At 46.3% G+C, this 25,484-nt stretch overlaps 1 protein-coding gene across 6 annotated transcripts in view; it reads left to right on the top strand.

Moving 5' to 3' along the window:
- The window catches only part of C2CD3 (C2 domain containing 3 centriole elongation regulator), a 159,139-nt gene extending 133,723 nt beyond the window's left edge, over positions 1 to 25,416 (top strand). For 4 of the 6 annotated variants that reach the window (XM_019036804.4, XM_055356775.2, XM_019036805.4 and 1 more), the window contains 4 exons: positions 1,825 to 2,045; positions 5,247 to 6,174; positions 11,130 to 11,241; positions 24,609 to 25,416. In XM_019036804.4, coding sequence (XP_018892349.4) covers positions 1,825 to 2,045; positions 5,247 to 6,174; positions 11,130 to 11,241; positions 24,609 to 24,749 — 1,402 coding nt within the window. In that variant the 3' untranslated portion in view covers positions 24,750 to 25,416. Of the gene's footprint in view, positions 1 to 1,824; positions 2,046 to 4,916; positions 5,094 to 5,246; positions 6,175 to 11,129; positions 11,242 to 24,608 lie in introns of those variants that run through there. The other 2 variants (XM_019036807.4, XM_019036808.4) reach the window with 1 other exon arrangement.
- Positions 25,417 to 25,484: the final 68 nt, after the last annotated feature.

Raw genomic sequence — 25,484 nt, 5'->3', positions numbered from 1 at the left:
GCCTGATTCAGTAGGTCTAGGATAAGGCCTGAGACTCTGCATTTCTAACAAGCTCAGGTGATGCTGCTGCAGCTGGTCCTAGAACTAGGCTTTCAGAACTACTGTCTAGAGGAATTCTTTACCAAATGGGCGTGAAACAAGGTAAGATCAATTTGCATAACCTCCTTGGATTCAGAGAGCCCTTAAACAGTGCTGCATTTGAATCACAGCTATCATTTCAGGCCTGCAGAGCAAGTATTAATAAACCTGTGTTTCACAGATGAGCAAATTACAGCTTGGTGTTCATAGGTTGACATGCCATGGTTCTACATGGTTCTACACTGGTCTAACAAGACCAATAGGTTTGCTTATTTCCCAAAGCTACCCCAAGTTACATTTGTTTGCATGTTCCTCCTGCAGATGTTTATCCATGTGGCATATACCACGATATAGACACCTAAGTGATTTGGTACACACCACCGTGACTTGAGTCTTGGCCTCTAGTGATAGAATAAGGATCAACTTTGTCCTCTCATTTGGATTTTCCTCTAAGATACGCAGACTGTTTCTAACAAAAGGATAGAAAGACTTTCAGTTCATGTCACAGGTATTTGGTGTCCATGCTGTGTTGATTATACCAGGCACATTGAGTATACTAAGGAAATAGAGAAGTTTGAGATATATCTTCTATTCTGAGATGCCCATGGCCTACTTAGGGAAACTGAACTAACATAATGAGACAATTAAGGGAAAATCTAAGAAAAAGTTTGATGTGTGAAATGATGAGTGTGAAGGTGTTTAAGGGACAGGTGGTGCAACGATTTGGGATAATGGACTTTGAAAAGAAGAAATGTGAGCTGCAACCTTAAAAGCTGAATGGAATAGAAACAGAGCAGGGAGTTGCTTGAACTGAGGTTCCAGTATCAGCAGAAGTATGAGGAAGGAACGAACCCAGCTGGAACAGAGCCCATCTCATATGGAAAAAGCATGACTTGGAGTCCCAGATTCTGAGTAGCTACATACTGCTCCCTGCTCTGGACAAGTCACTTAACTTCTCTGAAACTCAAGTTGCTTATTTATAATTACTGATCTCATATGATTAGCTGAAAATTAAACAAGATAATATGTTTAAAAGCATAAACATAAAATCCTATGCAAGTGAAGGTTGATGTGATTTCTTATTGGAGAATGGTGAGAATGTGGCCCTATTAAAGGCTTTTAAACAGATTTTTAAAATCACTTATTTATGTCCTTTTATCCATCCAACATTCTTTTGTTTTGTGCCAAGCACTATGCTGGGTGCAGTAGATGTAAAGGAATCAGCCCAGAGCTGACCGTACATCAGGGGAAATAGGTGTTAAATAAATGAGTGATGTGATGGAAGAGTGCAGAAAGAACTATGGAGCACAGAAGAGGAGCCCCTAAACCAATTTAGGGAAGGCTTTTTAGAAGTTGCTTGCCTGAAGGATCAGGAATGGTTATGAGGTAGCAAAGGGCAGTGTTAGCGCAAAGTAGGGCTTTATTCTGTCAAAGTAAACAGAAATAAGGACTGGAATGGTGGTCAAGAATGGTTCCTTTCTGAGGAAGTGGCATTTTTGCTGGACATCAGATGAGAAATCGCATTAGACAGACAAAAGGGGGAGAAAGTTGCCCCCAGCAGCAGGATTGTAGTCAGAGGAGTGAAGGATGAGTTGGTGGATTGGAGAGAGAGGGACTTAGTATATTAATAGACCAAGTGAGAGGTATTAAGGCTTTGGCTCAAGCCGTAGTGTCCAGGGGACATAAGAGATGTTCGTAATCTCCATGAATTACCCCTTTGTCTTCTTCTCCCCCTTTTGTTTATAGGAAGAATCTGAGTGAGCTTGATCAGATTCAGAGGTACTTCAGCCAGAAGCTCACCAAGCCTTTCCTACCCCTCAGCCCTCAGACTCAAACGGCCATCTCACAGCACCAGGAGAGCTGTAGGGACCATCTTGGGCCAGGTGCCAGCAGCCTAGACCCTGGGAGCCAGTGTATCCTGGAGAAATCCAGTAACCTGGTGTTGCAAGTCAGCTCCTTAATCACAGGTATGACTCAGATCCTTTCTTGTTGAGATGTTATGGTCACTAGGTGCTAATTCAAAAAGCATTTGAATGTGTTCCTTCGGACAAGCCCCTATGACAAATAGAGACCAATTGTTTTCACCCTGTTCCTTTTTTTTTTTAACCATCTTGCTTTTGAAAAGGAGGGACATAATAGTATGGCACAGCAACATGGGGCAATGGAAAGAGCACCGGACTGACCCAGGTCCTTGATGGGCTTCTGGTACAGACTTAGAGTCTGACTCTGAACATGTCCTTTCCCTTCTTAGACTTCGGTTTCCCCAGCCAAGAAAAGAGTGGGGTAGATTAGATGAGTGGTTCCTCAATAGCAATTCTTGAACTTGTGTCACTCTCTGAGAAAATAATAAACAATAAACATATTTAAAATTCTAATTATGAAAGCCCAGAAGTCTGCACTTTTAACAAGCACCCTAGATGATTCTGGATGTTAGCGATTCATAGTCCACCCTTTGAAAAACCCCTTTGGAGCAGTGGTTCTCGCTTTAGCTGCATATTGGAATTATTGAGGGACTTTTAAAAAACCCCATGCCCAGGCTGTACTGTAGGTCAACAGATCTCTGAGGTGGAACCCAGGCATCAGTATTGTTTCTAACTCCCCAGGTAATTCTAGTGTGTAGACAAGACTGAGACTGCTCTAGAGCAAATATTGGCAAACCTGCCTGAGCATAAGAATCACCCGGGGCACTTACTGTGAAATAGAGATTCCTGGGTCCTACTCCATCCTTCTGAATCAGGATCCAGGGTCATGACCTAGAAATGTTTATCAAGCAAGCTTTAGGGAACACTGGGAAATCAACTAGATCAGCATCTTCAGCCCTCACTTGTTTTTGCTTGAGCGAAATGTGTAGATTCTACACAGGGATGAAGAAGTTCAATTTTCTTTGTCTAACAGGAGAGAAAAACACTTTGATTGACACTAAGTACAAACCTTCTTTCTGTCTTCTTCTTCCAGATACCTAACCTGTTGGTATCCATGGCCTCAGATAAATGCTCTGTGTTCGACTTCCACTTGCTTGGATATTTTCAGTCAAGTGTTTATTGAGCACCATCTGTGCCAGGCACTATTCTGTTATTTGTCCCAGGAAGATACAGTGGTGGATATGACAGGCATTATCTCCCTTCATCAAGCTTATATTCTATAGTCAACCAAAGAAAAATCCTCTCACAAAGAAAGTATGACAGCAAAACAGATGAAGGCTTGTTTGGAGTAGAGGTGGAAACAAATAGGGGAATCTTTCTAAAGGGGCATATTAAAAGAGGAGAGAGAAGGGAATTGTGGCCAGGCACGGTGGCTCACACCTGTAATCCCAGCACTTTGGGAGGCCAGGGTGAGTGGATCACTTAAGGTTAGGAATTCAAAACCAGCCTGGCCAACATGGCAAAACCCCATCTCTACTAAAAACACAAAATTTAGCTGGACGAGGTGGTGCGCACCTATAATCCCAGCTACTTGGGGGTCTGAGACACGAGAATTGCTTGAATGCAGGGGGCAGAGGTTGCAGTGAGCCGAGATTGTTCCACTGCACCCCGGCCTGGACGACAGAGTAAGACTCTGACTCAAAACAACAACAAAAAAAGAATTGAAGCTGTGGGGCCTAATGTTTATCCTGGAAGAAATGGGAAGTTCTCAGCAAGCAGACAGCTGAATGAGAACTGGTTTTCACAAGGAGAATGAATTTAAAAAGAGAAAGATGATTAGATCAGGGAAACCATTCAAAAAAAAAAAAAAAAACAGCAAAAGCCTGCCCCTGCCTCCATTATGCTCCATTATGCCTCAGTATGCTGTTTTTACAAAGCCATCAGACAAATGGATATGAGTGAAACTTGAGAGAGAGTTACTGAGTTGGGTTTTTTTTAAGCCAGAGCTATAGGCTAGGCTAGGCCCTTGAGATACAACATGATTCAGACATATGGTTCATGCCCTGAGAAGCTCACAGTCTGATGGGGTAAACATACAATTACACAGTGTCATATTCTTAAGTGCTTCCTTATAGAACAAAGCCATGTAGCAATCTTATTTAACTCGTGAATCTGGGAAGGCTTCCTGGAGGAGATCCAATAGAACATGGCCTTGAAGGCTGGGCAGGTTTATAAAAAGCAAGAAGACTGCTCTGAGACAGAAAGCATGTTCAGGCCAAAGGATTAGGATTAACTAAACATGCTTCCCTATGCCTATTCCTATTTACAGGTAGTAATGTTCCATTTTCATCTATCTACCCATTCCTTTGAGGCCTGAAAATCATCAGTGTATAATATTAAACAGCCAGCACCTCCTGTAGAGTGAGCCCTCTGTTAGGTGCTGTGAGGGAGATGTGACCCCTATTCCCCAGGAATCAAATTTGCCTTCAGTTCCTAATTTTCTCCTCTCAAATAATCTTGCAAACATGTATCATTTACTGGGTCTATTTATTAATTGATTCACTCCCATTCCATCCCAAAAATAATTTGAGATGACTAGTAGCTTCTATTTATTAAGTGGTTATATATTCACCACACAGTGTATGCCCATTTCTTTCGTGTATTCTCTACTGTAACCTTATGAAGTGGGTGGTGTTGATTACACTGTACAGATCAATAGGCTCAGAGAGGATGGTTTGCTTGTGATCACAAAGTTAACAAGTGACAACAGAGATTCGAACCCAAGATTGACCAGCTCCAAAGCCTATGATCTTTCCAACATACCTTGCTGCTTCTATTTTCTGTGTAAATCTTCCCTGCCTTATCATGTGGGTGATAGATATTTCCTTGCTTTTATTTTCGAAGTAAAATAGGTAGTTTTAATAACTGTCATCAAATAGGTAAATAAGTGGATTCTCATTTTGATTTTTAATATAGGTAGTTACTGAAGTAACTGGAAGCATGAACATGCCCACCAGGACTCCCAGCTCCCAACGATTCCTGAGCATGAGCAGATAGTCTCTGAAAGCATTTCCACAGATGTATCCACAACTATAGATTAGATTCTGGTCCTCTGATATTAGAATAAAGTACTAAAAATTGTACCACCTTGAATATAGTCTCACTGAATCTTGGGTGGACTAATTTTCTTTATGGTTTGTTCAGAGTCTGATTGCCATAGTGCTTCTGAAGCTAGAGGCTAGTGTGGGAAATTTGAGGGGTCTGTGGCCCTACCTTGTAATAAGAGTGATATGTGTTGCTGTTCAGATCTGCAGACTATCACCAGGGATTCGCAAGCAGCTTTGAGTTCTCACCGAGCCAGGAGTAGAAGCAACAAGGCCACCACCCTCCCAGATGCTCAGGACACAGAGGCACTGCAAGAACGATGCACAATGCCAGATGAGCCATTGGCAAGAGCTCCAGATAAGGGCACAGATTCCCCACCACCCCCTCCTCTCGAAGAGACTTCAAATGGAGGAAGAATGCTCCATGAGTCCCTGAGGCATGCAGTACCCATTACAAGGATGCAGGGCAGTGAAGACACTGAGGCAGGCCCAGACTACAGTGATGAGGACTATGAAGAAGACATCATTGAGCCCAGGACCTTAAATGAGATCACCACGGTGACAGACAAAACTAGCCCTTGGTCTAGTGTCATATCAGACACAAGTGAGGTCATCAGCCCTCAGCCTGACGAGGTGCAGAGGGAAGGCCCCTCTTGTCCTTCTCCAGGGCCTTTCTGCAGAGAGGAGCTTATGGTCAAAAGTAGCTTTCTTTCCAGCCCAGGACGGGCTGTCAACCCCCACCTGCCTAGGCAGGGTTCTCCTAGCCAAAGTCTTGTTGCTTGTGAGTGTAAGGCCTCTAAGGCCAGGGTTGGTGGCGAGTCTGCCTCAGCCAACCCTCAGCCCATCCCATGCCCAACACTCTCAAGAGCTCAACAGAGCAGCACGTTTGTTGGATTGAGCTCACCACAGACAGATCAGAACAAGGAGCCCAAGTCAGAGGCCCCAGCTGAGAATGAAGCTGCCACCAGTGAGCTCAGTGACTCTGCTGATAGCTTCAAGAAGTTGCCGCTAAATCTAGCCTCCCAGAGCAGAAGGGAAAACCATAAGGGACCACCCATCGACTCCTCTGACATCAGGCAGAGGCAGGTGACAACTGGATCAGAGACGTCCACAAAGCAGAGCCTCCTGCTGTATCCTTTGGCATTTCCCACAAGTGGTTTGGATGCGGGTACTTAGACTAGCCTACTGTGAGTGTGAGCAAGTGGCCACCCTCATGGAATGCACTAGGGGGCATGGGAAGACCATTCCTTCAGAAGACCCCACCTGCATGACAGGTGCTACAGTTTTACCATTAACACCAGCCCTCGGAAACATAATGCCTTGAACTGGGTTTAGGCATTCGTAGCACATTAGCCTAGCCTACCCTGATTTATCCAATTCATCTGTTGGGTATTTTACCACCTGAAGGCAAGGCTCGGGATCTAAGGAATGAGACTATTTATCAGTTGAAAGAGAAGCAGAGGGTCTAGAGAAAGAGGAAAGAAAATCACTGCCATTGAGCACTTTATGTACATTTTTCATTCAGTCATCACCAAGTCTTTTAGGTAGGTATCATCCCTATTTTGCATATATAAGGAAACTGATGCTCAGTTATTGTGACTTGCCTTTTTTTTTTTTTTTTAAGAGACAGGTTATTCTGTCACCCAAGCTGGAGTACAAGGTTATTATCATACCTCACTGCAGCCTCAGATTCTTGTACTCAGGTGATCCTCCCACCTCAGCCTTGCAAGTAGCTAGAACTACAGGTATGCACCATCACACCCAGCTAATTTTTTTTAAGAGTTGGGGTCTTGCTGTGTCACCCAGGCTGGTCTCAAACTCCTGGCCTCAAGCAATCCTCCTGCCTCAGCCTCCCAAAATGCTGCAGTTAGAGCATTTGAGCCACCACGCCTGGCCAGATTAAATTTTTTTAAAAAAGCAAGTGATGGAGCTAAACAGGCACCATGGAGATGGACTTTCCCAAGTCCCCAGTAAGGTACTGTTGATGGGAACAGGGGGCACCTGACATTCCCCACTCCTTCCTTTTAAACACAGACTGGCATGTTATGGGGAAAGGAAACCACTTAGGACCATCTACAGCCTTCACACCTGTAGCCTAACCAGCTGATCAGATCAGCTCACCTGCTATCCCAACAAGCAGGGAATAGTGTATGGCTGGCAGGTGAAGCAGGCTGCTTTACTAGACTAGAGATCTTCCTCTACTAGAAGTCAGGGAGCGTGACTTTGACCCTTCTAGACCCACAAAATTATTTTTGTGATTATAGACATATAGTTTAATCTTTATGTGCACGTTTCTTCACCTGTAAAATGGAGGCGGAAATCCCTTACCCACCAAAGTATAAGCTCCCCAGGTCAGGGACCTTGTCTTTTTCTGCATCCTCAGGACCTAGCACTACACAGAGAAGGGATTGGTAAATGTAGATTGGATTGAACTATCACAGTTTCACAACATTGTTGAGAAAACCAAATGAGTGGAAACATTTGTACACACCACACAGTATGATTCTTGATGCAGATCAGAGAAAAACCTAGGGGTGGGAGAGTGGGCTCAGGAAAGGATTAAAGCATGCAGTGGCTGGAGGCTGAGCTTTGAAAATAGACCTCCTCGTGTGCAGTTCTCCCTGGCCTTGCCCATCCTGGATCCTGGCCCCTGATGTTGCTGCCTTTGCAGTCAGTATTAATTGTGCTCAGAATATGGCCGATGGAGGAGATGCCACATGTGCCCAGACCCTAAGCGCTGCTTTAACTTAGGCCTTCCTGACTATTCTTTCAAAAATAAATCGTGCCAGGCCCTGTGCTGGGTGCCAAGGACAGATTTGAATGAGACCTTACCTCGAGAAGTTCCCATTATGAGATAGGAGACAGTCAAGTAGATAGATACTGACAGTTTATTGTGCCAAGTACTGTGATGAGATGTGGACAGAACGCGAGGGACCATGAGGAGGGAGCTGCCCTAACTCTACTTGGAGCCATCCCAGTAAGAGAGACAGGAGAGCCAGGCCTTAAAGATGAATAGGCATTGTGCAATAGAGACAAGGAAAAGTTCTAGTCAGGACAAACTGTGTGTGCAGAGGCCTCGCTGGGTGAAGGAGGCTGCCTGTGGGCAGTAGTTCACTATGGCTAGAGTCCAGGGATGAGGGGATGGTGCGAGGTGAGGCAAGGCCTGGGTCTTAAAGGACTTCTATACCTGGCTGAGGTACTTGGACTCTATTCTAAAGCAAAGAAACTTCACTTTCCTCATCTGTAAAATGGAGGTGATAATAGTACTTACTGGGTTGTTGTGAAAATGAAAATGAAAATAATCATGTAAACTGCCTAGCACAATACCTGGTACATGAATAGTGTTCACTGTTAAGCAAGAGTGTGATATGGTCAGATGTACATATGAGAAAAGAAGTCACCCAGTGCCTTGTAGAGGGCAGGTTAAGTAAGGGAAGACTAGAAGCAAGGAGGCTAGTTAGGACACTTGCAATGATAACAAGAGATGAAGAAAATCTGACCTGAAGTATAGACTGCTTTATGATGAAGACGAGGGGAACAGATCTGAGAGGATTAGATAGAGGGGCAGGGGATGAGACAAAGGAAATAGAAAGTGTAATTAGAGGTTTCTGTCACAAGTTACCCGGCAGGTGATATCATTTACTGGATAGGAAACAGCCCATAGACAGGTTTGGGAGACGATGCAGATTGCCGTTTGGGGCATGTGCCTGTAGGACATCCAGGAGGAGATGCAGGAGTGGAGTTGAGGGCTGAGCTCAGCCATAAAGGTAGGCATCTCTGGGAATCGATGAGGGCAGCAAGAAGAGCCTGGGAAGGGGGAACCAAACACACAGAGGCAGACTCTGAGCATCTCCAGTGTGCAAAGGAGAAGCAGGACAGGGCATGCTCACACAGGAGGTGAGGAGAGCTGGTCAGGAGGTGGGAGAAGCAGCGGAGAGAGAGGTGCCGTGGGAGCAGATGCTGCAGAGTTTCAGGACGTCGTGGTCAGCAATGACGCTGCACACAGGTCCAGGAGAATGTGGCTGACATGTATCACTGGTTTTAGTGTTAAGGAGGACCTTACAGTGGTGGGAGTGGAAGCCAAACTTCATTAGTCAAAGCAGCTAATGGTGAGGACAGTGAGAACAGGCAACTTTTTCACATAAAGTGAGGAGATAAGAATAGCTGACATTTATCGAGGTACCATTCTAGGCACTTTACATATATAAATTCATTTAATCCTTAGAACAATAAGTACTAATACATTTAAAAATGGAGAAATTGAGGCACAAAAAGTGAACTTTCCTGAAGTTATCCATCTAGTAAGTGACAGAGAGCTGGGTGGTAACTAGAAGACAATGCAAGGTCAGGGGGTTGTTTGTTTGTTTCCCTAAATGGGAAACTTGAACATTTTTATGAACTGAGGAACAGGAATTTAAAGTTCATGAGGCCAGACATAGTGGTTCACACCTGTAATCCCAGCATTTTGGGAGGCCAAGGTGGGAGGATCACTTGAGGTCAGGAGTTCAAGACCAGCCTGGGTAACATGGCAAAATTCCATCTCTACTAAAAATACAAAAATTAGCCAGGCGTGGTGGCATGTGCCTGTAATCCCAGCTACTCTGCAGGCTGAAGTGGAAGAATTACCTGAGCCCAGAAGGTCAAGGCTGCAGTGTGTCATGATCACGTCACTGCACTCCAGCCTGAACAATGGGAGTGAAACCCTGTTTCAAAAAACATAACAAAATGAAAGTTGGTGGGAGAAAGTGCCTGTTGGAGCAGGACCCTAAAGCACACATGAGGCAATGGGGCTGGGAAAGAGACTTCCATGCTTCAGAGCCAGCCCTGACACCTCACAGCAAAGTTCTTTCTTCCCCACAGCATCAGCTGGCTGTCTGGCAGTCCCCAGCAGTTTCAGCAACAGCAAATAGATCCTACCTCACCTGGGCCTCTGCGGAAGGCCTGGGGTCAAAGGGTCTTTCCCTTCGGGATCTCCATTCCTCCCCCACCTCTCTACAGAAAAATCAGGGACTTGAACCAAAGCAAGAAATCAGTGCATTTCATTCATTCACAAGATATTTATTGAGTACTTACTGTCTCCCAGGTACTACGCTGGGTGACAGGAATATGGTTATGAAAAAGACAGATCATCTCTGCCTTCTTGAAGTTTAGAGTCTAATGTAGAAGAACGATGATAAAATAGGAAATGTGGTAAGCAAATTGGAGTGAGAACCATACTTATTAAACAGAAACAAAAAATTGGAACATCAAAATAGTCCCCTCTTTACCCCCTTCAGAGTTCAACTAAACTGAATCAGTGATTTGATTCAAAAAATACCTGTAGAACACCATATTCTCAACACAGCACTGAGCACCTCAAGAAGATATGGAGGAGAAGTGCAAGATACAGTACCTGCCTTCTAGGGCTCACATCCAGATTGGACCAGCTGTACTGGTCCCTGACATGAGGACATGTCCCGTCGTGGACAGCCCCTGATGCAGAGCTCTCATTTCTGAATGTGAGCAGAGAAAATAGGCAAACGGGCCCTCCTTCAGTGCAGGGCACCTAAATGCAGCCTAAGGCACTGCCCCCCGGAGCCACATCCCAATCCCCACATCCCCTGACTGACTTCTAATAGGTCTTTTTCTAACCAGCAGGCCCTTAGGCAAGAATCATTCAATGCCTGCTACCTGCCAGCCTCCTGAGGGGCTTTCAGGAAATAGAGGTAACAGAAGGAAACTGTCTGTGCCATTGAGAAATTTAGGGAAGATTGAGGAAAATAATCATATCAGACTAAATAATTAAGCATTCTCCTGTGTTGCAGACTGCTCTAGGATGTGAGGAAGGAGGGATCACTGTGGGCTAAGATTAAGAGAAAGCTTCCTAGAGGAGGCCGGATTTGAACTGATCCATAAAAAACTTATATGTGTTAGGAGTGGGCAAGCCTTCCAGTCAGAGGGAGCCAGCTGAGCAAAGAATTTATGGACAAGAATAGTTGAGGGAAAAACATGAGTGGGGGCAGAGTGAATGGTCAGTGGAGATGCTGGCCTCCACTGCAAGAGGGGTGGACTTCTAGGTATTTTTGTCCCTTAACTACCATTGTAGCCCGGGGCCCATTGTGGTGCCCAACTTCTTTTTGCCTCCCCAGCAGTTGGAGGCTTCCCTGCGGATGCTCTCACTCTCAGCAACTTTGCCACCAGCAGCCACAACAGATCAGGTAAGAGAATGGCCAACTGACCTTTCTTCTATAGAGTCATCATCTCTTCCACAGAAGTGTGCACAGAATGCAGAGCTGCCCCAGGTCATCTTCCTGGAAAGGCTGCAGCAGGGGTCACTCCTCAAGCTTGTACTGAGCATATTCTGTGGGCCCAGCAGTGGGCAGGGAGCTCAGGAAAAGTGAGGAAGAGCAAATATGCAAGAACAGGGCATTGTCAGCCAAGACTGACATGGGGAAGAAAAAAGCTGTGCAGAAGCATGAAAGCAAGAGGCAGCTAAGAAATGTGTATTGAGTGCTGTGGGAGTCCCCACCAAGCAGGTAGATAGGAGCGGAGATGCAACCTTACGGGAGTACCACAGTAAGATCTGGATGAGGAGAATAATATCAGTCGTACAACTATTTGCCATTTACAAAACACCTCATAACTATTCATTCAGCTGAATTAGGTTGTTGGAACTCTGGTACAAATCCCACATCTCCTCTTTTCTGCCTTGGCAGAGCACCTGAATTTTCTTGCAAGTACCAAGAAAATAAACAATAATAATAACTGCTTTTGAGTACCTACCCTGTATCAGGTGTCATGCTGGATACTGAGCATATAATAGTAAATAAGACAGACAAATTCCCTATCTTCATGGAGCACAAATAATGAGCAAAAAATAAAATATTTATAGACTGATGAGATGAGTACCAGGTGCTGTGATAAAGAACAGGGTGTCTCTGAGGAGGCTGTGTTAAAGATGGTAGTTATGGTGGTGCTTAGCATGTACCAGGCACTGTTCCAAGTACTTTGTATTAACTAATTAAATTTAGCAATCTGATGAGGAATATACTATCATTATGCCTATTTAAAATGAGGAAACTAGGCCAGGCATGGTGGCTCATACCTGTAATCCCAGCACTTTGGGAGGACAAGGTGGCAGGATCACTTACTTGAGCTAGGAAGTTCAAGACCAGCCTGGCCAACATGGCAAAACCCCATCTCTACTAAAAATTACAAAAATTAGGGAGGCGTGGTGGCACGTGCCTATAATCCCAGCTACTTGGGAGGCTGAGTCACAAAAATCGCTTGAGCCCAGGAGGTGGAGGTTGCAGTAAGCTGAGATGGCACCACTGCATTCCAGCCTGGGTGACACAGCGAGACTATATAAAAAATAAATGAGGAAACTGAGGCTCAGAGCTTCACATACTGACCTACAAGCTATGACTATTTCTGTGTATATATAAAGAAACTGAGATGCCTAAAGGCTGAGTCACTTACCCAGGGTCACCCAACCAGTAAGTGAATCTAAATTTTTTTTTTTTTTTTTTTTGAGACTTATTCTGTCGCCAGCTGGAATGTAGTGGTGCGATCTTGGCTCACTGCAACCTCTGCCTCCCGGGTTCAAGCAATTCTCCTGCCTCAGCCTCCCAAGTAGCTGGGACTATAGGCATGCACCACTACCATGCCCAGCTACTTTTTGTATTTTTAGTAGAGACGGGGTTTCACCATGTTGGCCAGGATGGTCTCAATCTCTTGACCTTGTGATCCGCCTGCCTCAGCCTCCCAAAGTGCTGGGATTACAGGCGTGAGCCACCACGCCCGGCCTGAATCTAAACTTCTAACTCACAACCCTATGCTCTTCTATTACACCACCTGAAAATCATGACATTTGACTTATGGTACATTTTTCTAGCCAGTTGGATTTTAACATGTATACATTTTATATGCTTTCCCAGAGGCCACATTAATGAAAAATGGGGCCAGTCCAGAAGTATCCTGATGTATGTCTTTGGTCTATTAAATACTAGATACAAAGTATGGGAGAGGGAGAAATAAGAATTTCTACTTCAATTAAAGAGCAAGTCTACTTTTGAGAAGATAATACTTTTCAGCCTTTTTTCTTTGTTGCCCTTAACAACATTCCATTGTTTGCTGCTCTCAGAGCCACTTATGTCCTTAGGACCTTATTCTGGGTCCTGGTTCGGATGACCAGTCATCATGGTTAGCCCAGAACTGATGCAGTTTTAGCACTGGAACCCAGGATCCAGGAAACCCAGGGAGGTTAGTCATCCTGGCTAGTTGATGGGCCTCTCTCACTACTTGATGGGTTATTGCAGCACGTTTTCTCAGAATCTTACGCTCCTGGCTGGCTGCCAGCCAGCACTGGATGGCCTAAGAAATAAGATCATGTATGTATTTAGGACACTAGCAAGTAGAGATACCAAAATTTAAGAGGAAAACATTTTTAAGAATTACATTTTTAAAAAAGATTGAAATCATTACCATGGGATAAATCACAACATCAACTGATTTTCTTATACTTATTTTAGATTTAATTTTGAAATATTATTTGAGCAGGAACACCATCATCTTGTGGCCTTTATTAAAAAGGCCTCACTTTGAAGACCTTGAGACAAAAATAGTCTTTTCTGTTTACCCACATACTTACTATTGCTGTTGTTCTGCATTTCTTCTTCACATCCTGATTTCTGGCTGGGACCATTTCCCTTCAGCCTGAAAAACTTCTTTGGAATTTCACATAGTGTGGACCTACTGGTAACTGGTTATCCAGCTTCAGTTGTCTGAAAATATCTTTATTTTTGAAAGATTTTTTTTCTACTGGATATAGAATTCTAACTTGAATTTTTGTTGTTTCTTTTAGCATTTTAGAGATACCTTTCCACTGTCTTCTGTCCTCCATTGTTTCTTATAAGAAGCATTGTTCTGATTGTTCTTGCACTGAATGTAACATGACCTTTATTCACTTCTTGTTTGATTTTCTCTTTATCTCTGGTTTTCAACAGTTTGATTACAGTGTTCATAGTTGTGGAGGTAGGGAATGGGATAGAAGCAGGGGAATGGGATAGGGGAGGAGGAACATAAAGATCTGTTCAACAGTATTAGAGATGTTTCGATTCTTAGATTGGGTTGTGGGTTTACAGATGTTCATTTTCTTGTGCTTCATGATTTACTGTTGTTACATAGATTCATTGGTATGTTATACAAAGAAATCACATAATCATATGTCATTAAAATTATACAGTGATTGAATGATAACAAGATGGAGACACCAACTCCTTCCACAAATTAGGCTGTGAATATGGAGCAGAGAAATAGGACAGTGGCTGGAGTGGCATGCGAGACCAAGGGAGGTTGTTTTTGTTTTTTAATATGGGAAGGCTGCAGCTTTCTATGTGCTAATGCAATGATCCCATAGAGAAAGGGAGAAGGGGAAGACAGAGGAGTGGGAGAGAAAAAGGAGAGGGGGAAAAGAAAGGGTGTGGGATTTAGAGCACACATGGAGGTATTGGCCTTTTGAGAGGAAAAAGAAAACTCACCCAGTATCATGAAGGAAGGCAGAGAAGATGGGTGCTAAAGCAGACAGGATTAGAGATTGGTGGTAGGGTTTCAAGTTGATGGAAGTTCCTGTTTTCTCAGTGATGCTTCAGGCACAGTCAGCAGCTCTAAGTGAGAGGGAGTGAGGCAAGGGCAGGAGCCCTGTCCTGTATCCACATTTGAGAATTCCACCTCTTCTGCCTCCTCCTAAGGCCAGCCTTGGCCCTCACAACTGAAGAGGAGCACTTTGAGAGGCTGCAGGGCTCTTCTCAACCACTGTCCTAGGACTGCTATACTAAAGCTGATCTGCTTCCGGGTCAGGGCTAACAGCCCATCCCTGAAACAGGAGAGGGCTCGTAATTGCTGGATTGATTGCCCTGGTTTCCCCACATGATCAAAGACAAGACCTGATCTTTCACTCCACGTTGAAATGATACACCTGAGCCAAGGAACCTCCCAGTCTCCACTGGAAGCATCTGTGAAACAGATTTCCCCTCCCTCCTCCCACAGTAGAGTGGATACAGGAGCCTGTATGACATTTGTCAGATCTTTGGACTTTTCTGAGTCTGCTTCCTCATCTGTCAAATGGGGTTATCAGGCCTCACAGGGTGGTTGTACTGTAGAATAACGAGTGCCACACAGGTAGAGTATAGGGGCCAGCCCATAATTCCCACCCCATGCTACTTCAACTTCTGGCTGTCGCCTCTGCAAAAAGAAAAGGGGTGAGAACGATGGCTGGTTTAGCAGGACTGCAACACAGCGATCCATTTGCAGTTCCAAATTCATCATAAATCAATCAAGTTCCGCTGCCCCTGCTTTCTCTTCCCTCTTGTGATGAAGTAACTCTTTACTGGGACAGCTTCCTGATTTTGTTAAAAGTTTTTTGTGATTCTGCTTGCTCAGCTGCTGATGGACAAACTAGTTTTATCAACTTCCATACAGGGGAGGAGAGAGGTTGACGATGAGAACAGCAGTAATTTGCTTTACATGTTGTCTTCCTCAGACTGTGTCTTCTGCTCTGTAGATTTTCTGTCTTGGGAATATCTCCATCACTCTGATGACTTCAAATATGACTTTGAATGACTCTCAAATCCTTATCTTCAGTCTAGTCTTCTCTCTCATGCCGCAGACACGTACGGACCCACCTGCATCCTAGACGTCTTGTCCGATGTGTCACAAACAATTCACTCTGTCCAAAACTTGAGCTTGTCATCTTCCTTTGCGTACTTCCTCTGCCACCTGCATCCATATCTCAGGAAATTCAGCCACCATCCATGTAGTTATTCCTGCCAGAAGCACAAGTATCTCTCACCCCTGCTCCTTTATCCCCCATGACACACAGCCAAGATCCACATCACCAAGGCCTGTTAATTCTGCCACCTAAGCATCTTTTGAATCACTTACTTCTCACCCTGCCCTGTCTAGCCCAATCATCTCCCCACTATTTCTTTTTTTTTCTTTTTTTTCTCCCGAGACGGGGTCTCACTCTTGCCCAGGTCGGAGTGTGGTGGTGCGATCTCAGCTCACTGCAACCTCTGCCTCCCGAGTGCAAGCAATTCTCCTGCCTCAGCCTCCCCAGTAGCTGGGATTATAGGCGCGTGCCATCACGCCCAGCTAATTTCTGTATTTTTAGTAGAGATGGGGTTTCACCATGTTGGCCAGGCTGGTCTCGAACTCCTGACCTCAAGTGATCTGCCCGCCTCAGCTTCCCAAAGTGCTGTGATTACAAGCGTGAGCCACTGCGCCCAGCCCCCCCGACTATTTCTAACCAGTCTCACTTATACTTGCACTTTTCCACCACCATTTATTCTCCACACTGTAGCCAGTGTAATATCACACTCTAATCAGACCTTATCTCACTTTACCACTGGCAGGGGGAACACTCTTTAAGCCTGTCAAAACCCCAAAAAACTTCCATATTCCTAAGTCAATTATCAAATCTCAGTGCCTAATTGCATGTGACACAGTTGATCTCTCTCCTTTGAACACTTTCTTCACTTATTTCTAAGGCATCACTTCTTCTTGGTTCTCCTCCCTCACTGGCTGCTCCCGCTTTGCCTTGTTTGCTGGGTCTCCCTCATTTCCCCTACTTCTTCTTCTATATGCTGAAGACTCCCGATGGTTAACTTGGCCCAGACCTAACTCTACAACTGTAACTCTACAACTGCCTACCCAGCATCTCCACTTGAATATCTAATAGATGTCTCAAATTTAACATGTCCAAAATTGAGCTCCAGATTTTATTCCCAAATCCATTTCCCCTTCAGTCTTCTCAATTTCGATTAAAGGGTACAGCTGAACTCTGGAGGGGGGTGGTGTTTTTTGTTTGTTTGTTTGTTTGTTTGTTTGTTTTTTGAGACAGGGTCTCCCTCTGTTGCCCAGACTGGAGTGCAGTGGCATGATCTCAGCTCACTGCAAACTCCTGGGCTCAAGTGATCTCCTGCCTCAGCCTCCTGAGTAGCTGGGACTCTAGTTGAGTTGTTCAGACCAAAACTCTTGGAATCCTCCCTGATGCCAGTTTTCAATTAAACAGGAAATTCTGGCAGCTCTATCTTTAAAATATACAGAAATGTGCTTCTCACCACCCTGGTCTCAACCATCATTATTTCTGGCCTAGATTATTGCAGTAACCTCCTAACTTGCCTTTCTGCTTCTTCCCTTGCTTCTCGCAACCCATTCCCCATACAGCATCGTGTTAACTTTTTAAGATGTTAAATCAGTCATCAACTCAATCATGTGACTTCTCTGCTCAGAACCTTCCAATAACTTCCCATCATTGAATAGGAGAACTAGAGCTGGGCCTGAGGATAGGCAGGCCAGAAAGTAGGAAGATAGTTTTGACCTCAGACTTGAAATTTGCATCTTTTAACAAACGTGCAAAGCCACAGTCCTGAGCTAGGTACAGAAGACAGGAGCTTCCCTCGGGGAACTCACAGTTCCCTGGGGAGCCAGCCTTATATCTAAGTTCCTCCAACTCCTACCAACTGCCTGTCATGCTGAAAGAGCTAGGACCCTCATGCTGTGGACCCTGCCTTTAGGGAGCTCGCAGTTCTTGGAAAGGCACTGGCCTCCAAACCACTCATTTCCTCAAATGACATTTGCCTATATTAGCACTGAAGTAAAGCAAAGGGAATGAGTATAGGAAAAGAAAGACAGAGCCATGTGGGGTGGCTTAAGTTGAATTCAACAAAGATAAAGGAAAGGCTTTTCATGCTGTGGATTTGAAAAGAAGAAACCTTAGAATCAACAGAAGTTGGACAGCAGAAGGTACAAGCACTGTGTGCTAGAGACATGGTCAGAAATGGGAAGAGATGGGCCTGGACTGAAACAAGATAGGAATTAGAAGCAAAGGACAAGAAGCAGCCTGTCTTCTGAGCCTTGGCCTCCCTGCTCTGCCCACATGGCACTTCTTTACCATGAGGTGAGCCTTGTCTTGCTCTGTGCCTTCCTCTGTTAAGCCCACGCTCTGCCCACATCATGAATGGGCCCCTGGACTAACCACAGGCATCGGGCCAGACACTGTTATTCATAAGGAGTGAGTGTAGGAGGCAGAAAGTATGAGACAAGGCCAGGCATGAGGGTACCCTTAAAACCCTGAGTTTTCCACCCCCTCCCACCCGATGTTCTCACTTGTACTCAGCCAGACCACAGCACTTCAGACATCACTAAGGATCGAGGTGCCAGCAAGCCTGATTTTTTTGTCCTGTCTCTGCTTATGACTTTCTGAGGTCCTCAGCAACATGTCTAAACCAAGGGATAGAATTTTTCTATCCTGGCACCTCTAATCCCAGCTACTTGGGAGGCTGAGGCATGAGAATCACTTGAACCTGGGAGGCAGAGGTTGCAGTGAGTCAAGATGGTGCCACTGCACTTCAGCCTGGGCGACAGAGTGAAACTGTGTCTAAAAAAAAAAAAAATCTATCCTTTGGTTTCCTTTCCACAAACCAGAAGCAGCTGAAAGATAAATAGTCCTGGTAGAGAATCTCAGCTCTCCACAAAGCCACCAAATCAGATCAGTAGGGGGCCTGAGGGAACTTCCTGATGCTGGGTTTCTTCTCAGCCTGTGGTCCAGGCCTGACGGCTGAGCTGCCCCTCTTGGGGCAAGAGGTCCTGACCTGTTGCCTCATTTCATTAAGCCACCAAGTCCCTAGCTTTCTGCAGAGCCTAAGAGAGACCTAAAGGTCAAAGTATCTCTGATAAAGGCCATACAGAGCTTTTAGAAGATAAGCAACTTGGCCACGGGTGTATAGAGGTCAGGAGAAACAGCCAAAATTGGCTGGCGCCCACCCTGGCCCAGACTGCAAGTTGGCAGGCACTTTTTAGGAAGGGGCTCATAGGTCTGCTGGGCAGGTGCTAGTCTCAGGTTGCCTGAGCCACTCTGAGGCCAGAGTCCAGGAGGAGCCAGGAGCTCTTCTTGTAAGAGTATAACTTTTAACCCTTCCCTCTCAAAACCTGGACTTTTGAGCCCTCTCTCTGGCAGAGCTTGGGTTCAGAAGATTGAGGATCATCTTTTGAACCAGGCCCTGTTTAAAAAAACAAACAAAAAAAAGGGTTGAGGAGTCTTGCCCTAGTCAGGCCCCTTTGTAGCATAGACTGAGGCCCAGGGTGAGGGAGTGACGTAGGCCCTGTAGAATGGGCCTGTCCGGGAAGGCTTCTTGGAATAAGGAGAGGATGGCATCAGGTGGGGTGTGGCACGGAGGGAGCATATCGGTAATAAGAACCACATGACCAGACCTCTAATTTAGGCATGGAGGGTGAGCTCAGAGCATGAGACCAGAGCCATGCGGCAGCCGGGCTGAGCAGGTCAGATTTGGGATTTGCCTCTCAGGGCTGGGCCTCTAGTCTAAGTGCCTTGTCCTCACTTCCCCTCTGCTCCTACTTGTGGCTGCTGAGTTTGCTGCTCTCTGTAGTGTCAAGGAAGTTCTAGTCCAGGCCAGACTCTGAGAGCCACCCCAGGGAAAGGCAGCCAGCCAAAGGGGTGAAAGTTGAGCAAGGCAGGCAGCTATATTGAGCCCTCACTCGGCCTCTGATGCAGCAATCCATTGGCAGGTCCACCTAGCCAGCCAGACCCAGGCGGCTGTTTACTTTCAGTTTTCAGCTCCTGAGTCAATGTTTATGTCACTTAAAGGGGCTACTGTGGAAAAGAACAGAACTTTAGCCCTCATCCCAGACCAGAGGCTCACTGTTACCAAAGAAGGGGGGAAGACAGTGGGGCGGGAAGAACTTGCCTGGTCTAGCGCTGCTTACCCCAGTACAGGAGATCCTGTACCCCAGCTCTACTCTGGACTTTTGGGGCCTGACCCTTTGCCAGGGATGGGGTCTGAGAACAGCAAGGCTTCATTTTGCTCTTGGGTCTGCAGCTGGTATTGGCTCTAGCTCCATCTTAGCCTCTGTGTTTTGTAAGATATTATACCTGGTCAGAACCTTGGCCATATCTGAATTTTATTTGAACCCAGCATAGACCTGGATAAGAAGACCAAACAGAAGTTCTTAGATCCACTTGACAGTGAAGCTAAGACCCAGAGAGACCCAGAGTGAGAAAGTATCTTGGTCTTGAGTGAGTGAGACAGTTAGGTTGGGCCACAGACCAATGTCCCTTCCACTGCACTCCATTGCCTGTCCTCTGAGAAAGTCCCTCAGATACTTGGAAGCAGGGGTAAGTGGGGGCACCTGCACCCACCAACCCCTGGGAGCATGTGGCCTATTCGAGGAATCCATCTGGGGGCTGGAGTGAAGAGAACCTAGAACACAGTGGCTGGGATCAGATCATGTTCCAGGCCAAAGAAGAGGGCCAGGCCCTCCTGAGAGAGCTTTTGGAGAAGAGGCTGCATCACAGGGAGCAGACCAGAGAAGGAGCCAAGGGCCGGAATAAGCCCGTGGTTTATAGAGTGCCTCCTCTTGCATTATCTGCTCATCCTGATCCCATTCAGATGCACAAACCAAGGCCCAAAGAGAAAGTGGGTTGCCCAACACCGCTTGGCTAAGAAGTGGTAGAGCCAGGACTAGAACCAGCTCCTTATGCAGGGTTAGCCACTCAATTTGAAGAGCCCCAGGAAGCCCCACATTTTCTTTCCAAACCACTCCTTACACCTTCCACGTGCTCCATTTTCTCCCCAGCAAAGTCCGATCTTTAGCATTGAAGGCTCTTTTAAGACACATCTATTATCAGAGAGGCCTATCATGTTCATGACCTGGGTGTCCAGGTACTCAGAAAGGAACAGGTCGCATGTATGGATGAGGTAGGATTTAGTGGGGCAGCCTGAAAGCCCCTGACCTGCTGCCGTGCTTGACACCCGGTCCACAGGAAAGCCAGTTCTGTCCTTCAGCCTAGTACAGTCGTCAAATACCCCATCCCTGTTCCCTGGGAAGGCCCTTACAGATCAGCTCGCTGAAGTCCAAGAAGAATAAGATCAAATTCCCCTCAGACATTCTGGAACTTCCTCAACCAGCATCAACCCCTCCTCTAGTAACAGGTTTGTCTTGGCTGCTCTCCATACCTGCAGCTCAGCCTATCCCACCCCCACCACTTTCCTAGCAAAGAAAATTCCTTCCTCACAAAACCTGCGCCTCCACGTGGCCTACCCTCTCTCTTCATTGTCTGTTCACATTCCACCTTCATGTTTAAGTCCCCGCTCCAGGGACTTCACCCCATGGATGACACCCGCTGTCTAGACTCCAAGGCACCTGCAGCCCCTCCAGCTGCGACGATCCTGCTTCCATGTGTGTTCCTCCTGCCTCCCCAGGAAGGTTGATGCCTCCCACAAAGCCCATGTTCTGCTGACAACTTTCTTGTGCCCTCAGGTCTACAGCCAGAAGTGTGGGAGTATTTCAGAGGAATGGATGATACATTTGAGGGTATCCCTGCTCTGGCCAATTTCGCCTCTGGCCAACCCCACCAGGGTTGTGTGTTAGGGTAGCAGTCCTGATGAAGGAAGAATCTTCACTACTAGTCAAGATGGTTTCTAAACCCTATTGAGGTCAACAAAAGCAAAATGCTGCTGAGTGTGAGTTCTGTGTCCTTCCACACCCCACCCCTGCCCTGTACACAGAGCCAAGCCCTGTCCTTGTCCTTGTTCTGATTCCTGGGCCTGGGCCTTGCAGATAAGGCCCCCTAGGTCATTGGGTTAGGGTATCAGTGCTGGAAGGTTGGTGCCACACACGATTCAGCTCCAGGGCAGATATGGCCCAGCCAGTAGGTGTAGGTCTATGCTCATGCTGTTCCCTCTAATGAAAGACCTCACCCGACACCCAGCTTCTGTTGAGACCTTGCCCATCTTGGAGCCCACCTCCTTGTGAAGCCGCTCCAGACTTTCTCAGCTATTACTAATTGCTATTTTCTCAGTGCTCACAAGCTCTAAGCCTCATCTCTGTGATTGTTGGGTAGCTCATTGTCTGTCTTCTCTCTAGCTGAGCAGCCCTATGACAACAGGAACCACGTCTGCCTGTTGTCCCTAAGAGTTGATCAAGTTGATTAGATCTTAGGCTCCTGAAAAGTTTGATGAGTCACCAACAGAGGTGTTTTGTTTTGAGACAGGGTCTTCCTCTGTCACCCAGGTTGGAGTGCAGTAGCATGATCACGGCTTACTGCAGCCTTGAATTCTTGGGCTCAAGCGATCCTCCCACCACAGCCTCCCGAGTAGCTGGGACCACAGGTGTGCACCACTACACCCTGCTAATTTTTTTTTCTTTTTTTTTTTTTTTTTGAGACAGGGTTTCCCTATGTTGACCAAGCTGGTCACAAACTCCTAGACTCATGCGATCCCCCTGCCTTGGCCTCCCAAAGTGCTGGGGTTACAGACGTGAGCTACCCAGCCCAACAGAGGTCTTTTTATGGTCATTTCATGAACTGAGGTAGTTGGCCCTTCCAGCCATGGAGAACAAGACTCATCTAAGTCTCTCTAAAACAGAGAAGACATCTCTTCTAGAAGATGGGGAAACAAATGCCTGGTTTTAGGATTTGAGATAGAATACTATGCTCTAAGGCCTGTTTTCCCATCTGGCTCATAAAACAAACATCTCCCTACTTCCCCTTCAGAGTAGCAGAGAAAGAAATGGAAGGTAGGATACAACTGATGACCCAGAAAATCTACCTGCAGTACAGCTGGGGGACAGGAATGGGACTTGTGTCATCCTAAATCCCAAATAGCTCAGGAAACAGCCATCTTGGATCTTGGGAGTAGAGAAAGATATACACAAGGTTAAAGTGCTACATAGAGCCTGAGAGAGTTTAACTTAACTAAAGACCTGGCATATGGTAGGACAACAACCACTGGTTCTAGAATGAATGAATGAGAAGCTTACTACAAAGAGTCTCCTCCCCACCCAATTTAAACCTGTGGTTACCCTGGCCTGGTCCCACCCACACTGGTCTAGCAGCTCCCAAGCTCCTGTCTTGGAACTGGCCTCGCTGGGATCCCAAGCCTCAGACCCAGGCCGTGCCCTGCAGGAGCACCCGCTGTGGAAGTGGGAGAGCAACACGCAGAGGCTGGCCCACTGGCCTCCCCTGGTCTGAGGCATCATGCAGTGCAGGTGCTTCCTGTATTTTGGAAGGAAGAACTGTAAACACCAGCAAAAAGTGGGTTTCCTTCTTCCCTTCTAGCCTAGACCTGCCTAGAAGGCAGGGAGATAGATCTTCTAGTCTCTGCTGTGCAGCCCAGCCCTAGCATCACTTTGCTGTTGGTTATAAGGAAAGGCTACCTGTGGGCTCATAGCACTGAGAGCTTCCCAGATTGTAGACATTCCCTTGGCACTTAGAATTCTAGACTGGCAGGGACCCTCAAGGTTTCCCATCCACACTTCTATTTCATGGGTGGGAAACTGACATCCAGGCAGTAGATGAGGGATGCCTGACTCCACTCCCCTTATCTCATTCTGGCAATTCTAATTCTTTAGGCAGATCTCTCTGCCTCCCGGGGCGTAACTCTGAGCTGAGAAAGCCTAAAACGGAATTCTGTTTATTTCTGCGCCCCTCTCAAGTAGGTATTAAAAAAGATTGAAGACATGAAAGAAAGAATAACTGAATGTTACTGATGCCAGAAGCAACTCTCGCTGGGCCTCAGTTTCTCATGAGCAGAACTGCAGGGGGTAGGTAGTCCCAGTCTCTAGGGTCTCCACCAAGCTTCTTCTCAGTGCCCAGGAAGTGGTACAGTGTGCTCTCAATAGTCCTTCAGCTTATGACAGCCTCAGCTCATGGGACTTGATGACAGGGAAGAGCAAGCTGCATGCCATGAAGTCAGCCAGGTTTGCCTGTGGAGGCTGCTCCCATCTCCTTTCAGAACTGCCCCCTCCCCTATCAGGCCCCCACTTCTTCCCCAGGGCCTTGCTCTCAGCCAGCTGTCTGGGATGGCTTTCCTGTATAGCTTTGAGTTCCTTCAGCACAGGAGCCTGACATGGAGTAAGAAAAAAGAAAGAAAAATGAGTTAGAGGAGTCCAGAGGACCATGATACCATAGCCCACAGGTTTAAGTACCTTAAAGGCGGAATTAGTGATGCCCTGTCAGCCAGAGTCAGAGAGATCAAAGTTTGGTAGCCAAGCAGTAGGAAGGTGCTTTATGTCACCTGGCAACTCCAGGAGCTCCAAAGGGCCACACAGAGAGTGTATTATTCACCGCCATCTCCCTGAGAGTTGGATATGTTCCCAGCATCACACATGGGACTAAACCCAGAGGACAAATGACTTGTCTAAAGCCATGCAACAGGAGAAGGGATGAGGATTCAAACCTATCCTGGAGGTGACGCTCCCTCCTTCTCCAGAGGCACAGAAAGAGTCAGGGCTGGGGTTCACGTCCCAGCTCTGCTACTCAGAGCTGTGGGACCTTGAATTTATTCCACCTGAATGTAGTTTCCTTATCCACGACATGGGGAGAATGATATACCCCCCATATGGGGTTGAGGTAAGGGTCAAGCAAGATAAGGTACGTAAAGCGCTTTGTAAACCTGGCAGCTCTACATAAATATTAACCAAAGGACCAAAAGATGAGAGAAACCAGCGTCATCCATTGGTGGTGCCATATCCTCAGTGCTAACCTAGCTGACTTCTTCCTCTCCAGGACAAGAGCGAAGCCACCAGGGGAGCTCTCTCCCAAAGGCCTTGTCGCCCCAGACCTAACTCGCTCCCCCCCAACCTGCCTGAGGAAGAAACCCGCAGGATTGCACGGATATTTTCTTCTCAGTACTCCCAGAAAGACTGACGCAGCCTAAGGGGCTGGGGGGAAGGAGACACCTGCCCACCCTCCCTCAGCTTTGTCCAGCTTGCAGGAGGCACCAGGTCTGGCTCCTTCAGGGCTGTCACAGTCCTGAAACCACCACTTGCCTAGGCCATGGATGCCTCAAGAGACCCGGTCAGCCCAGACTGGAGGAGTGCCCCAAACCAGTCCAGTGTCCACTTGCCAGAATTTCAGCTCCTTTTTTCTGTGGTGAGGCAAAGGCTAGAAATAAAATGGAATCCGCGCCCAAGTGGGACCCAAGCAGGCATCTTTCGGTGGAGAAACGCCTCCCAGTGTCCTTGACACAGCTGACTGCTGGCATGAGCCCACCCTCTGCCTGAAGGTGCGGGACCATTTTTGCCTTAAAAGTTGGGGAGGAGGGACATGTAGATTGTGTGCATTGTGCATAGTCAAGGAAATCCTAGGGCCACCTCCAGTTCATTTGTGTGGGAACAAGGATATTTTATAGATACAAATTATTTTTATGCTGTGTTGAATTAATCAATTAGGAGAGGAAGGGGAAATCACCTCCTTCAAACTTTTTATCTGATTGTCTAAAATTCTAACCATGCTTTTAACTTATTATTTTTACCCAGCTCTGAAGGTCATTGTTCTTGCCTGTGTTTGAATAAAATCATATTGGTGTTTGTAATCTGTGCACAAGTGTTTCGCTGGAGTGGGGATGCTAGGAATTCGTGTGTGCCCTAACTGCCAGAGAGA

Source organism: Gorilla gorilla, chromosome 9, assembly GCF_029281585.2.
Source record: "Gorilla gorilla gorilla isolate KB3781 chromosome 9, NHGRI_mGorGor1-v2.1_pri, whole genome shotgun sequence".
Lineage (NCBI taxonomy): Eukaryota > Metazoa > Chordata > Mammalia > Primates > Hominidae > Gorilla > Gorilla gorilla.
The sequence above is the reverse complement of the archived record's forward strand: the minus strand, read 5'-3'. Positions and strand labels throughout refer to the sequence as shown.